At 52.8% G+C, this 12,735-nt stretch overlaps 4 protein-coding genes across 4 annotated transcripts; 3 read left to right on the plus strand and 1 right to left on the minus strand.

Annotated features, from left to right (window-relative positions):
* The first annotated feature begins 310 nt into the window (after positions 1-310).
* On the plus strand, positions 311-2,402 carry CONPUDRAFT_167698 (uncharacterized protein). Its single transcript, XM_007773760.1, has 15 exons — positions 311-444; positions 515-540; positions 602-621; positions 677-709; positions 780-879; positions 935-966; positions 1,020-1,047; positions 1,109-1,141; positions 1,192-1,268; positions 1,317-1,368; positions 1,425-1,523; positions 1,577-1,690; positions 1,752-1,789; positions 1,842-1,873; positions 1,927-2,402. Exons 1-15 carry the CDS (start codon positions 422-424, stop codon positions 2,357-2,359), a joined length of 1,140 nt encoding a protein of 379 aa, XP_007771950.1. The 5' UTR covers positions 311-421; the 3' UTR covers positions 2,360-2,402.
* An 812-nt stretch (positions 2,403-3,214) lies between these two features.
* Positions 3,215-4,765, minus strand: CONPUDRAFT_167699 (uncharacterized protein). The gene is made up of 3 exons (XM_007773761.1): positions 4,311-4,765; positions 3,977-4,258; positions 3,215-3,924 (listed from the first exon to the last, which is right to left on the minus strand). Exons 1-3 carry the CDS (start codon positions 4,570-4,572, stop codon positions 3,419-3,421), a joined length of 1,050 nt encoding a protein of 349 aa, XP_007771951.1. The 5' UTR covers positions 4,573-4,765; the 3' UTR covers positions 3,215-3,418.
* Positions 4,766-5,137: 372 nt separating this feature from the next.
* On the plus strand, positions 5,138-7,054 carry CONPUDRAFT_108810 (lamb YcsF family protein). Its single transcript, XM_007773762.1, has 10 exons — positions 5,138-5,483; positions 5,576-5,596; positions 5,654-5,718; positions 5,820-5,940; positions 6,008-6,088; positions 6,149-6,332; positions 6,392-6,443; positions 6,502-6,541; positions 6,607-6,714; positions 6,780-7,054. Exons 1-10 carry the CDS (start codon positions 5,433-5,435, stop codon positions 6,864-6,866), a joined length of 810 nt encoding a protein of 269 aa, XP_007771952.1. The 5' UTR covers positions 5,138-5,432; the 3' UTR covers positions 6,867-7,054.
* A 2,899-nt stretch (positions 7,055-9,953) lies between these two features.
* On the plus strand, positions 9,954-12,240 carry CONPUDRAFT_167701 (uncharacterized protein). Its single transcript, XM_007773763.1, has 5 exons — positions 9,954-10,107; positions 10,171-10,479; positions 10,547-11,541; positions 11,606-12,108; positions 12,162-12,240. Exons 2-4 carry the CDS (start codon positions 10,326-10,328, stop codon positions 11,861-11,863), a joined length of 1,407 nt encoding a protein of 468 aa, XP_007771953.1. The 5' UTR covers positions 9,954-10,107; positions 10,171-10,325; the 3' UTR covers positions 11,864-12,108; positions 12,162-12,240.
* The last annotated feature ends 495 nt before the right edge of the window (positions 12,241-12,735 follow it).

Here is a 12,735-nt window from a genome sequence, read left to right on the forward strand (position 1 = left end):
CATACGTAATACATTCAATAACGCCAGTATAGGCTTCCCGCTACGGGCCGCACAATGATGGTGAGAGAGTTTATTGCGTTTCGTGATGACGGCAGCCCAACCCCACGCCAGCGTCGCCAACCATTTCAGGTGATATGAGACTGGTCGGCGTCCTTCCTTTTCTGCCCGGCGAAGCTATGACGGCAAGCGCCAGAAGCCCACCATTGGCTCGGAATGCGTCACGGGACCGCAATGTTGACGGACGCGTGCGCACAGCGCGCCTATCCGTTTCCCAAGATGTGTATTTATACCCCCAACCCTTTACGTACCCGCCCTTTTCGCCCCGCGGTGTTCACTGGTCGACTTACGCACTTACCACCTCTCTCGAAGACACGTCGCAGCTGGTGTGCGGGGAGGCGCTGGGGCCAGCGGGGAACAGCATATGCCAGGTCTACCGGAATCAGTGTGAGTCTCTTACTGCGTCTGTCTGTAGCGCGTTGAGCTGCCAGCTGACGTCCTGCGCTTTCTCGACCAGCGTGGCGATTATCCACTTCAGTCGAGGTACGTGCGGTTTCTTCCGATGTGTCGATCTTGCGGAGTTGAGGAAGGCTTCCCTTGATAGTCGTCCCTGAACTTCTATGGGTACGTCTTTCTGTTCTGAGCCCGCGTGTTGTCTTAACCCGAGACCCACAATCAGGTTTATGATTACCTTTTGACTCTTCATAGCGAGGTACGCCATTCATTCATGCTCAACCCCAGATTCGGAGCGCCCAAAGGCCGACGCCGGACATCTTCGATAGGTGGATTACTGCCGCAAGCACCGGCGCTGGAGCGTTGCGTTTCTGCTGTTCCTCGTCGCGCGGTACTTCCCTCTCGGGTTGATCGGCATTGACTTCGCCCGTACGTATTGTATTCTGATATTCAGCTCGTGGTGACCTTATGGCTTGCATATTAGTGCTGGTGGCACCTCCCCAAGCTGAAATTGAGGTGAGTCAGTGCGTCATGACTCTTGTGGATCACGCTGATGTACCGTACATCAGTGTGCCGTTATGGTCCGGTTCTACATCCGTTTGTCGTATTCATATCTTCCCTTAACATTGTGATGTTGATCAAATGGAATGGCCTATAGTCCTCCTCCTCGTAGTGACGTTTGCGACTGAAGGTAAGCCTGGTTTGCTGGTTTGTTAGCATTCTTCATTGACATCCTCATAGCCCTCTTGCTTCTCCGGATGATGGCATTGTGGTCGTTGCAACGTAGACTGTCCAGATTGCTGGTCTCCCTGTTTACGGTAAGACATTCCACTTGGAACCAGAATTCGAAAATTGACCACTCTTAGAGCATTTGGATTGTCATAACAGTGGCGATAATTGTCAATCAAATCAATGTCTGTAAGTACCTCTGATGCTCGTAACTCACTAAACTTTCTGACCTAAACTATTTCTAGATATCAGCGTCTCGCATAGTCACCTTACTGGGTGCATAACCAGCGGAGGTGAGGTCCTGGCCTCGGTGAAGTTTGCTTTGGTAGCCTTGTTCGAAATCGGTACGTTTCACTTTCTGTATCCACCCGAACCGCCCCTTACCTAGCGTCTGTAGTTATCGTTGGGGCGACTGCGGGAGGAGCATTTCGACGCGCCGGGCGCGAGAAACGACGTCCGATATACACGGTCCTCAGACAAGGCAACCTTTTATACTCTGTGCCGCTGTGTCGTATGCTACTTTTAATTTATATGCCTCGCGAACTCGCTAACCTTTTCAATCCCAACTGCAGTCTTGTCTTTCGCCAACGCATTCATGTTCGCGTTCATGGTGAGCCCTGCCGAAGTGATCTCCCATAAGCCGGTGCTCACAATCGCTATAGAAACGTCATATTTTCGGAACGGAAACGCAGATGTAAGCACGCGCGTTCACTCAACGCTGTCCAGGCCTAAAATGAACTAATGTAGGTTCCCCCTCCCTCTGTTCAGCTTCCAGAGTGTGATGCATAGCATCGTCGCCTGTCGCGTCCTCTTCGAGGTCCAGCGTGCCGAAGTGACGAGTCACTTTCAGGGCCCTGTCTCTATGTCTGACATTGACCTCCCTCCGATACCGCTCGACAACACCAGCGGCCACCACGACCCTATCTCAGCACGTCCACATTCAAACTATCAGCCAGTGTGGTCCGACCTGGGGGATCAGCAGAGCTACAATCACGACGGCATATACAAGGAGAACAACCGTAGCGGCGATAACAATGACGGAAGCGATGACGACGACGAAAACGAGCTATCACCTCTAAGTCGACGTACCTCGTGGAGCTCGCCGGACGTTATCGAGCAGGTCCCGAGAGTGGTCGTGTCTATTCACGATCGCGGTGAGGGGTCATCTTCTTTAGCTTGAGCACACCATGTACACACGACTCAACGCACACGTTGATAATAATACACTTAGTACATACCTACCGGTGATTCTCCTTTTGTTCGCATTTCCGATCCTATGAAGAAGACGTACTAAGGGGGGCCCACTCTGAGCACGCCGAGAATAGTGCCTGACATCATCTTGTTATGGAGCCGCTGATCGTTGATCCGCGCTCCTGGGGAAACTTGCGTTAGACGAGATGTAGAGTGCAACTCGAGGTTGCCATTCTCGTTATGATAAACGCGCCACAGACTAAAGTTTCATGCATGCACAGTCTAGATTGCCCGCCGTTGGAGCGTCTCCAGCTGCGGAGCAGTTCATAAAGAGCTCGAATGGAAGACTCGACACGTCGACCGCCAGACAGTCGTCGGACGCCGTGCGCGGGGGAGATAATTTAGTGGGGTGGGAGTCCGTTGTGGCGGGCTTCGGGCCTTCGACCGAACCACTTCCGCCGCCGAGAGTCAGCACTAGATAAGTTAGTCCACAAGCGTCATTTCAAAAACGAAGTGTTCTTGAGCCTTGAGCCTGAGCCTCCGGTCGGCTGAAACCTGAGGCTCGCTGCGCGTCGAACACACATCCGACAGAGCGGTAACTTCTGTGGGGAAATTTTCGCTTGCAGTTGGCTACTGTATACGCTGAGTTCAACGAGTCGGGCCAACGAAACGTCGATAAATCGAAAGCAACTCTATAGTAACCCAGTCAATGGACGTCTGCTCCCTGTTATCGTACACGTACACGCCGTTATCTACCTATCGTCGCGCTGTTGTACAGGTATAAGTCTAATATGGGTCTAATCTTGACGTTCTAAATATGTCTATGTGTATGTGAGTCTGGTGTAGGAGCGTTCGTAATCTATAGCTCAAGAAGGGGACACGTATGTCAGTGGCGAAGCGAGGAGATGAAACTCGAAAAACAAAGGAGCAGAAAGGAAGGGAATGATAAGGATAAAAAGTAGTACAAGCATCTGTAATCGCAAAATTGAGGGACCTTGAATGAGTAAACCTATGTAACCAAACGATGAGGTGGGAGTCGTGAATGGATTCAAGCGTGGTCCTCTTCTTCATGGACGGACAGGTTAGTGTTTTCCCTGGACAAGGGGGGACGCGTCGCTCGCTTGGGGGAGAAGTATATTTGCTCCGGAGAGGAGCTCCTAGATATCGCAGAATTCTCCCTGGATAAAGCAGGACGAGAAATAGAAGGCGGTCGTGAGGTGAAGGCTGAATCTGGCATAATGAGAGGGTAGAGGGGCTGGGGAGCTGGGGCGAGGGTCCCAGCTGAGGTTTCTCTGGATGGAGCGATAGAAGGTGCAAACGATGATGGGTCAGAAAAGACGGTGGTGTACAGGGAGTGGGGAACGAGGGGACCAAGTGTTCCGGCGGAGTTGGCGCGCGAGAGGACAGGGGTGCTTGCGTCGGGAGTCATAGATGTAGTGTACAGAGGGTGGGCAATCAATGTGAGCCCGGATTCGCTTCGGAGTAGAAAAGGGCGAGAAGGCGAAGTGTTGTCATATGTATAAGGCGGGAATGCAAGATCGGGAACGGCTGCTACTGTTGTTAAATAAGTTTGCCGGTTCCTTTCAAAAAGGCGGCGATCACTTACCAGTTTCTTGGATGAGCGATGCTCTTGTTTGGGGTTGAGCTTCGGCAATGCTCAACTCGGAAGCGTTGTCGCCCAGCAAAACACGACGTCGACGCCGGCGGATGATTGTACCAATGGCGAAAGCGAAGGACACAGCGGCGATGCCCCCTATGATGAGGCCGCCGATGATGGATCCAGAGTGAGAGCCCCCGGACGAGCCGCCAGCGGAGGAGGCGGTGGATGAAGGTTGCTCTGAAGAACTAGACGTGGTTGAGGCGATGTCAACCACCTTTTGTGGGGTAACTAAAAATTGATCAGCATCAAGGCGGAACGTGCTCTCGGCGTGTGGACTCACGGACTGCCTCGAAGGCTTCGAGGTGTCCATCCCTCAGTGCATAATCATGACGGATTTCGTCTGCATGTACAACGTAGAGGATAAAAGCAAGGAAGAAGAAAGCAAGTGCAAAGGTTCGAGAGAACCAGTGCATCTCACTGGAGATGAGAGAGGACGCGGAAACGCTGAGGACGGGAGGGGGCTTAAGCGTCATCGCTTGCGCGACGCGCCTTTTGAAGGGCGGTTGAACATTCGACCGACTGGAGATCGTCATCGGATACATGTGGCCTATTCCGGCACTCAAGTCTCAGGGTCTTCGGTTCGTATTAAAAACATATACATCCGGACGCCGCGCGCTATCGATAGCACACGGATGTCGAACATCTCGGGCATATCAAATTTGGATCCGCGGGTAGGGTAACCTTCTTGCCTCCAGAACGACAGCGTGCGACAGGGATGTCAACGGTGGATAGACGTCGTGGCGCGAACTTCGACGACTGCACCAAAAATAATCTTGCGCAATTCGGGATGGAGAAGGTTGAAGAGAAGAATGGTGAAAATTGTTGAACGAGCTCACCTTGGCAGGGGTTTGCAAAAGCGGCGCAGTAGCCAAGCGGCAACTGAGGAATGGATCGTGGCCTAGTCGCACATGCCGACGAACGGCTTGCGATAAACGTTCGAGGCTTTCGGTCCGAGCAAGGTGGCAGTGACATTAGCGCTGGCAACAAACCACTGAGCGGAGGATGGAGACAAAGGCGACAATCATTTCAAACTCCGCCACCGAACATGGTGACAGTTGAACGGATCCATTCCCGACCTTTTACCAACCTTTTACCCTTGGATTGTGCAGGAAACGTCTCCTTGGTATCGTCACCCTCCCTGTTACCCTCTGAGGCGTCCACAATTCAGTTGTGGTGGAGCTCTGCGGCTCTTTTCGGCATGCTCGACATAGCAGCCAACCAGCAGGCAGGTTCGCGTTCCAAATAACACACAGCGTAGGAAAAAGTAGCTATTTCCGAGGGATAGTGGCTACTGTCTGCCGCCGGACCCGAACGAGATAAGGCTTCCGTCCTCTCCTTGCTCACTATCGCGCAGGGTCCTTGACGTCTTACATCATTCCCCTGCATCTTGACGCCAGCCGAGATGAATAGCACAAGGCCGCTTAAAGCGACCGTCAACTGCGATATGGGTGAGGTCAGTCTTCGTTATGGCGATGGAGCTCTTGTCGTATCACGCTGACAGCAACGACGGCGATAACGTCCAATGTTCTTCGCGTTTCAATGTAGGGCTTCTCACTCTATACGATGGTAGGGTGTGAATTTCGTATGATGTCAGGCTTCATCCCTGATCGCGAAATTTTCAAGGGCGACGACGAGAATCTCATGAAGACCATACACCTGGCAAACATAGCCTGCGGGTTTCATGCTTCGTTGCGTACTTCTACTTCCTCCCCCCGACCGGAGATGCTCATACCATTCTCGTCCTGATCTCGGACTCTTCTGTCTCACGTCGCGCCATCGACGTCCGCAGTGACTTCTCCGTTATGAATAAGACCGTCCTCCTTGCCAAACTGAATGGTGTTCTGGTGGGAGCGCACCCCTCGCTGCCAGATCTACAGGGCTTCGGCAGGCGTGAGATGGCCATCGAACCCGTGCGTTTCCTTCCATTGCTCGCATTCGGCGTGCGCGTCGCATGTTCAATGAACAAACGAGTGATAGGACGAGCTCGAGTCGTGCTTCACTTACCAGGTGGGAGCGCTTGATGGCTTCCTGAAGCGACACGACCTCTCCTTGAACCATGTGAGTGACACTCTTCGGGTTACATTTGCGACGATGCGGAGACTAAATGAATGGGCGCAGATCAAGCCGCACGGCTCTATCTACGGGCAGACGGCACGGTCGCTCGACCTTGCTAGGGCCGCTGTCAGGGTCTGTACGACATTCAAAGGCTCTGCTGCGCACGATTGCGGTGTCGCGTTTATGGGTCTTGCAGGAACAGCTCACCAACAAGCTGCGAATGAACTCGGCGTTCCTTTCATTGCGGGTAAGTGGACAGGTTGAATGAAGTTTTACGGAAGTTTCATGTTATTACCATCTCATCAGAGTGGTTTGCGGACCTTGATTACAATGACGAAGGGAAATTACTGATAACCAAGCGAGTATCAGCTCGGCGAGCGACGCCGATGACAATAGCTCATCTCGCTATTACCCAGGAAACACGATCCCGTCCCTGAGGAGGTTGTGCGAAAACGAGTAAGAACGATAAGGCGTGCTTTGCGTGATAATTGGAGGATTAACAAAAACGTGCTACCCTGTAGGTCCGCAATCTCCTCGATCTGCACAAGGTCACCACTGTAGGTGGAAACCTGCTGCCAATCGGCGAGGGTGTATCCGAGGTGTCCATTTGCTGCCACTCCGACACGCCTGTGAGCTTCTCCCTCTCGCCCTCGTGCCTCGAGTCTTAAACTCAACGATCTTGCGTCTTCCGCAGGGCGCCGTCGAGATCGCGCAAGCTGTGAAGGCCGAAGTTGACGCAAGCAACCGGCGGGGTGCGCAGTCGATGGGTTCTGAACCTTGATCGTAAAGCTTGATGAAAGAAGAGACGAAGACAAACAGCACGCCGACATAGGCACGCTCTGTCTAACAATAGGCTCTCTTTGAAACGAAGGACTGCTTTTTGGTGAGGCATCGATGACTGGTCTACACAGATGCCAGAAATCGAATGGGTTTGAGAGGTCGAAGCAGCGACAAGGCTTCCCTTGAAACCCGGATTATTGGTACGGACACGTTGGATTCGCACCGCCGCAGGCCGGCAATGAGGTTAATGCGTGAGTTGGCCAGCACAGCCAGGTACCGTGAGTTAAACCTTGCGAATAAGGGGGATCGTCTGACAGTCAGGGTCGCCGTGATAACCTTTTTGTGGCAGTTTCGCGCTCTTTCAATTCGAGAAGACGAGCGGCGCAGAAGAGTGGGGTAAGCCCCATCTGACCATGTTAGGCGGACATGAGCCGCGCAAGTGTTTTTTGGGGAAGAAGTGCGCGACTGGCGTGGTAGCCGGTCGTGCGACGCTCGCTTGGAGGAGCATGCGGTGTACCAGAGTTCCATCAGAGTTTGAGCGCAAAAGCTGATTGACTTCGTGGTGCAACCCCAAACTGTGGCTTGTGTTCTCCTGAGCGTTGGGGTACTACCACGGACACGAGGAAGCACCTTCGTGGCGCTGTGGTACTTGTGCATATGAAGAGCGCGTGGCCGAGGAGCCAATGGCGTGAATCTTAAAGATTAAACTCTGGTGATTACTTACGGCGTACAGGGATAGCACAACGCCGCTGGAACTTTCATTCATCTCACTGTTGTTGCTTTGCTGCTTACTAATGTTCAAATCTCCGGTTCATGGGTACCAAGGCGCTACAGAAGGCGTGAACCCATCATCGCTCCACATACCGCAGTTGCTGGAGGAGCCCCTGTTAGACATTTTGTGGACTTCTCAAAGTAGTAGAAGGTTGAGTTTTGTAACGTCTGTTTCCGCTCAAGAAGCTCTCAAGGACATGGTAACGCGTGTATTCTTGGCAGCCCTGCTCTGAAGCTCAGCTCGAGCTCAGTGGGGTGGCAATGATAATCAAGGTACCCACGCATTGTGTAGCTGGACAGGTACATGTTCTGACTTCTACCCCATTTCATTGGTTCCGCATCTGGAGTCGAAGGCGAATAATCCAGCTCACGCTGATCGGCCGACACGTTTGTCCCCTTCTCTTTGGCATCGTCCTCGAAATGTCGATAAGGCAGTTACTTATTCCTTTGTGAGGACAGACGACCGAGAAGTCTCAAGTCAGGCTGAGATTGATCATGAGAACATCTAGATGCACAACATGTGTATGTGCATGAGAGTATTGTGCGCCCCAAAGTTCCCTGAATCGAAGCAGTCAGCTCATGATACTGAGCCTTGGGAAGTGCTTCCTCCAAGCTTCCTCAGGCTAACACCCTCGGCCGTCTCGAGGATAGCTCCGATTGCTCCATGAGGTCTAAACAATTTCACTCGGACCCTCGCTATTGTTGAGTACTTGGTGCGCGCAGCACGCTATTTCGCCCGCATCTGCGAGCGCTGGCGCCTAGCTCAGATTCTCCACGGCCGTAGAGGCGCTCGATCGTTGGGTGGCTGGGACCTTACAAAGCGTTCCCACGGTGTCATCACGCGTTGACGCGTCCTGTGGTTACGAGACTCTCCGTAACGAGACGCGTTTCCTCAGCTGCAGGTTTCCTCACTATTTAGTTGCTCTCGTTTCTTGCTGACGCCACGATTGATTCTGGGAACGTGGCAACATGGAGTTCAGGTGGCATAGTGAGTAATTTCTTGTCTACACCTCATCTTTGCACTGGTCTGACCATTGCTGTCTCGGATCCTTGCCTGTGGGCCGTATCGCAGCCCCAATGCGACGTACCAACTCCGGACAGGCCTTGCCTATCATCCCCCACGATGTCTACATTGACATTCTCGAGAGATTCGTGCCTCCTTCCCGATTTCCCGACCTAGACGAACTCGATACTCTGCGAAACTTCGCCCTCGCGTGCCACTTCTTCTACCACATTGCTCTCCCGCGCGTCTTCGAGCGCGTCATATTCGACGGCTCCGGCAAGCCGTCCAGAATGGGCGGTCTCAACGCTAGCGCCTGGGTGCGCGCAGTCAATTCCGGAGAGAGCCATGCACTCAGGACAGCAGCCTTTGTCAAATGCGTTGCGTTCCAGGACTGGACGGACGAGGCCTCGGGGACGTTCATTGAGACGGCTGGCTGGCTGACGTCTGATGCTGTGAGGATGCATTGCAGGGCTCTCGACAACATGCCGAACGTCGAGACTGTCGTCTTCTCTTACACGGATATCACTGTGGACCACGTCAGGGCGCTCAGGAAGCTGCCGCAGCTGCGCGTGCTGGAGTTTGAAGGCGACAACACGTGGGACACAATCAGGCTCGAAGGCTTGAATCTTGACCTTGAAGATGAACTGGAACTTGATGATGAATATGGTGAGGGTTACGAGGATATGCTCAGAGGCCTTGGCGATCCGCGCGCCGAGGGAGGTTTCGGGAGGAACGTTGAGAAGGTCGTCATCACCCGCAGTGCTGTAGTGCTCGAGGACGGCCTTGAGGTCTACATTGAAGAAGGTCTCCCGCCGGACTGGGCCTTCCAAGCCCTTGCCGCATGTCCGAAGCTTCGTAGCATCGCTGTGGATAGCATGGACATGCTCATGAAGATCAGTCGCTTTCTGAAAGCCGAGGCAAGAGTCCAGAGCCGGATACTGCCATTCAGCATTAACAGGGACCCACCACTGGCGATATACAAAGTCAAGGAGATACAACTAGGCTCTCGCGTTGGCTACGGTGGAGAGGGAGAACGTTACATTCAAGACGTATTTTATGATTTGAAAGATTTGGTTCCCTGTTTCGTATATCTGGAGAGACTTAGGATCATTGTGCCTTTGACATATGCAAAACAGGTGTTCAACAAATATGGAGCGCAGAAGGTGAGTCCTATGAAACTTGAGCTCTGTCTGTTTTCATCCATTGACAAAGCACCCGACTGTCCTTCGGATAGACTGCCGAGATCATTCACAAACGAACATCGACGGTGCTTCCCATGCTCCTCCAGCTCGAGATCATTTGCCCCGAGCACGAGTATCCAGTAGACAACAAGCTTGATACCGAGGCACTCAGGTGTTTGGCACAGGAAGTCTGCCCGAGGTTAGAGAAATTCTCTTTTGGAGGTTACACATGGACAATCAACAGGGCTGTATGACGAGAAGAGTTATCATATTGTCTCGCTTATATTGTATGTTCTCGAGTGACGTCATAGTCAACCTTAAGCTTATTTCACTTGTTTGGATGCTGCAAGACTACGACACATGTGCTCTTACGAGTTCAAAGGGGATTAAAGGTCCCGGTCAACCACCAAAGTGGGAGAATCAAGTGCCTATCGACTGCTAGGGAATATCTACGAGAATGCAAGTATTTAAGTCTTCAAAAGCGTAACCTTGAGGTAAACGTGCGATGACATGCAGCGGTCTAGGCACAGCCACGATACAGTCCTTACAGGTCATCCGAAACCTTCGTGTCGGGTTCAGCCGTGAGCACCACCATCGTTCTTTGTCCCTACTCTCTGCCTGCGTGTACGTACTCTACCACATGGCGCTCCCATGGTCTAGTAAGTAACTCATAACGTTTCTACCGACCCCTATCTGCGCTTTTACTGACGGCAGTCGCCTTTGCAGCTCCTACCCGTCAAACCGACACTGGCGCCGTACTACCCTTTATCCCGAATGAGATATACATCGAGATCTTCGACTCGGTCCTCCCGCTAGGCAGATTCGGAGAGCAAGATGCGGAGGCGATTGACACCCTCATGCGTGCCACGCTTGTGTGCCGGTTCTTCTACCATCTTGCATCGTCCCGCATCTTTGAATCGCTCGTGGTGAGGCTCGACGACCAGAGCAACGCGACCGGCGCCAATCACGTCGCGTTGGATTCATGGGCGCATGCAATCGTCGCTGGGGACCCCGCGGCGGTGAACGCGGCAGCGCACGTCAAGCGCGGGGTGCTCATCGGCGACCGTCACAGGGACCGCAAACCCGATGACATCATCGCACGCCGCACCCGACTTCTCACCCAGCTGCCCAACATCGAGCGCGTCGAATTCGTGAACTGCGCCATCGCTCCGGCTCACATCGCGGTATTGCTGGAGCTCCGTGGGCTGCGGCGCATCGCGGCCAGGGATTGCTCATGGGTACAGCCTGACATCGATATGGCCAATTGGACCGGAGACAATGGTGGCACTGTAAACCCGTCCGCTGTTGCCCTCGGAGAAGGGTTTTCTACACAAGGGATAGAAGATCTGGAGATTGCAGATCATCATTACGTCCTCGACTCCCCAACCGAATGGGCGTGCCAGGTACTCGCGACTGCTTCACAAACACTGCGCCGCGTGGCGCTCACGGACGCAAAGTCGCTCACCTTGCTCATCCACGCGTATAACACCAGGTGGGACGCGCAGCCGACGTGTCATTTCCCGGCCGTACGCGAGGTGCACCTGCAGCTTCCCTCCCAGTATGATGATGAGCTACGCATGTTCTCCGAGGCGAGGACGTGCGCAGAGTCATTCCCGGCACTCGAGAGGCTGGTGATATTTGTGGAATGGCCCCGGGACATGTACAGGCGTAACCTTTGTGGAAATTCGCGTGGAATAAGACCACTGGATAGCCCACGAAAGGTAAGAGAGTTTGTTTGATTTGGTTTTGGCGTCCAAGGACTTTCTAAGTAACTGGTTTATGTAGTTTGCCCATAGTTTCATCAAGGCAGCGGGTGTGAGGATGCAAAACTTGCATCGCTTTGAAATCTTGGACTCCAGATACGACAGCACGTACATGTTCTTCAAGCGACATATAACCGACGACCTTCTCCACGAGATGGTTGATAAGGTGTGCCCAAACCTAGAGTATTTCCGCTTCGGGCCGCTGGAGTGGACGCCCCATTTAGGGAGCTGGAAGCGGACGATGAAGTCGAGTATTGACAGGCGCGATATATTTGAGTGATTTCTGCTGATATACGTCTCCTTCAGTAGCTGAAGCGTACTGTGGGCACATACTGTCTGGTATCTTGGATACGGATCAAACATCAACTGGTTATCAACTCACGCTTCCTCCGTACCTCACAAAAACACCTCCAGATTTACCCTACCTGAGTTTATGCAAGATAGTAGGGGCGTTCTGTGCTGGCCGGGCTTTAACGAAACTTTCTAGTCGCTAATCTAGTAATCACGTTAGGAGCACTTGCATCTGTGAGTTTTTGTTTATCCCCTCGATTCCAGACCTCATCGATCTCGATCTTCAGAGCCCTGTGTGATCTCTGAACATTGCCCCTGAGATGCATGCCACGTCATGGCATAGCAAGACAGTGTCCATTGTAAAACCCTAACATGTGCTTTCTTGCAAGTCAGCTGCGATTTAGGCATGTTTGGCCTCAGATGGATATTTAATCTCGCCTCCTGTTGGAGTAAACTCATTTGTCCAACCACCATCATCCCATGGAACTTACATGGATCAGTGCGTTGCATCTCTGACCTTTTCGCCTCACTATCAAACTGATTTCACTTATTCTTCCGTACAGCCCCCCTCCGCTGTGACGAGAACGGCAAAACCCTATCCCTCATCCCCAACGAGATATACCTCGAAATCTTTGAGCATATCCTCCCACCCAGCCATCTCGCCGACTCAGATACGCTTGAGACGCTCCGCTGTCTCGCGCCCGTGTGCAAATTCTTCAGACATATAGCCTTCCCGCGCCTATTCGAGCGCATTATCCTCGACGGCGACCGCTTCCGTTACGAGCTAGACGCCGGCAAGCGTTCATGGGCACGTGCCGTCTCCGCTGGTGAGCTCCCAGCGATGAACGCTGCGCTCTATGT

Source organism: Coniophora puteana (assembly GCF_000271625.1).
Source record: "Coniophora puteana RWD-64-598 SS2 unplaced genomic scaffold CONPUscaffold_11, whole genome shotgun sequence".
In the NCBI taxonomy this organism is placed as follows: domain Eukaryota; kingdom Fungi; phylum Basidiomycota; class Agaricomycetes; order Boletales; family Coniophoraceae; genus Coniophora; species Coniophora puteana.

What these genes read in the sequence shown, in the direction of transcription:
- CONPUDRAFT_167698 (XM_007773760.1), top strand. Translation starts at nt 422, where the DNA reads ATGCCAGGTCTACCGGAATCAGT. An exon ending in CCAGGTCTACCGGAATCAGT is followed by an intron (nt 445 to 514) that starts GTGAGTCTCTTA and finishes TTTCTCGACCAG; the next exon opens with CGTGGCGATTATCCACTTCA. An exon ending in GGTAGCCTTGTTCGAAATCG is followed by an intron (nt 1,524 to 1,576) that starts GTACGTTTCACT and finishes TAGCGTCTGTAG; the next exon opens with TTATCGTTGGGGCGACTGCG.
- CONPUDRAFT_167699 (XM_007773761.1), bottom strand. Translation starts at nt 4,572, where the DNA reads ATGTATCCGATGACGATCTCCAGTCGGTCGAATGTTCAACCGCCCTTC. An exon ending in CGAAGCCTTCGAGGCAGTCC is followed by an intron (nt 4,259 to 4,310) that starts GTGAGTCCACAC and finishes ATCAATTTTTAG; the next exon opens with TTACCCCACAAAAGGTGGTT. An exon ending in ATCGCTCATCCAAGAAACTG is followed by an intron (nt 3,925 to 3,976) that starts GTAAGTGATCGC and finishes ATTTAACAACAG; the next exon opens with TAGCAGCCGTTCCCGATCTT.
- CONPUDRAFT_108810 (XM_007773762.1), top strand. Translation starts at nt 5,433, where the DNA reads ATGAATAGCACAAGGCCGCTTAAAGCGACCGTCAACTGCGATATGGGT. An exon ending in CGGCGTTCCTTTCATTGCGG is followed by an intron (nt 6,333 to 6,391) that starts GTAAGTGGACAG and finishes CCATCTCATCAG; the next exon opens with AGTGGTTTGCGGACCTTGAT. An exon ending in GCTGCCACTCCGACACGCCT is followed by an intron (nt 6,715 to 6,779) that starts GTGAGCTTCTCC and finishes CGTCTTCCGCAG; the next exon opens with GGCGCCGTCGAGATCGCGCA.
- CONPUDRAFT_167701 (XM_007773763.1), top strand. Translation starts at nt 10,326, where the DNA reads ATGACATGCAGCGGTCTAGGCACAGCCACGATACAGTCCTTACAGGTC. An exon ending in CATGGCGCTCCCATGGTCTA is followed by an intron (nt 10,480 to 10,546) that starts GTAAGTAACTCA and finishes TCGCCTTTGCAG; the next exon opens with CTCCTACCCGTCAAACCGAC. An exon ending in CACTGGATAGCCCACGAAAG is followed by an intron (nt 11,542 to 11,605) that starts GTAAGAGAGTTT and finishes TGGTTTATGTAG; the next exon opens with TTTGCCCATAGTTTCATCAA.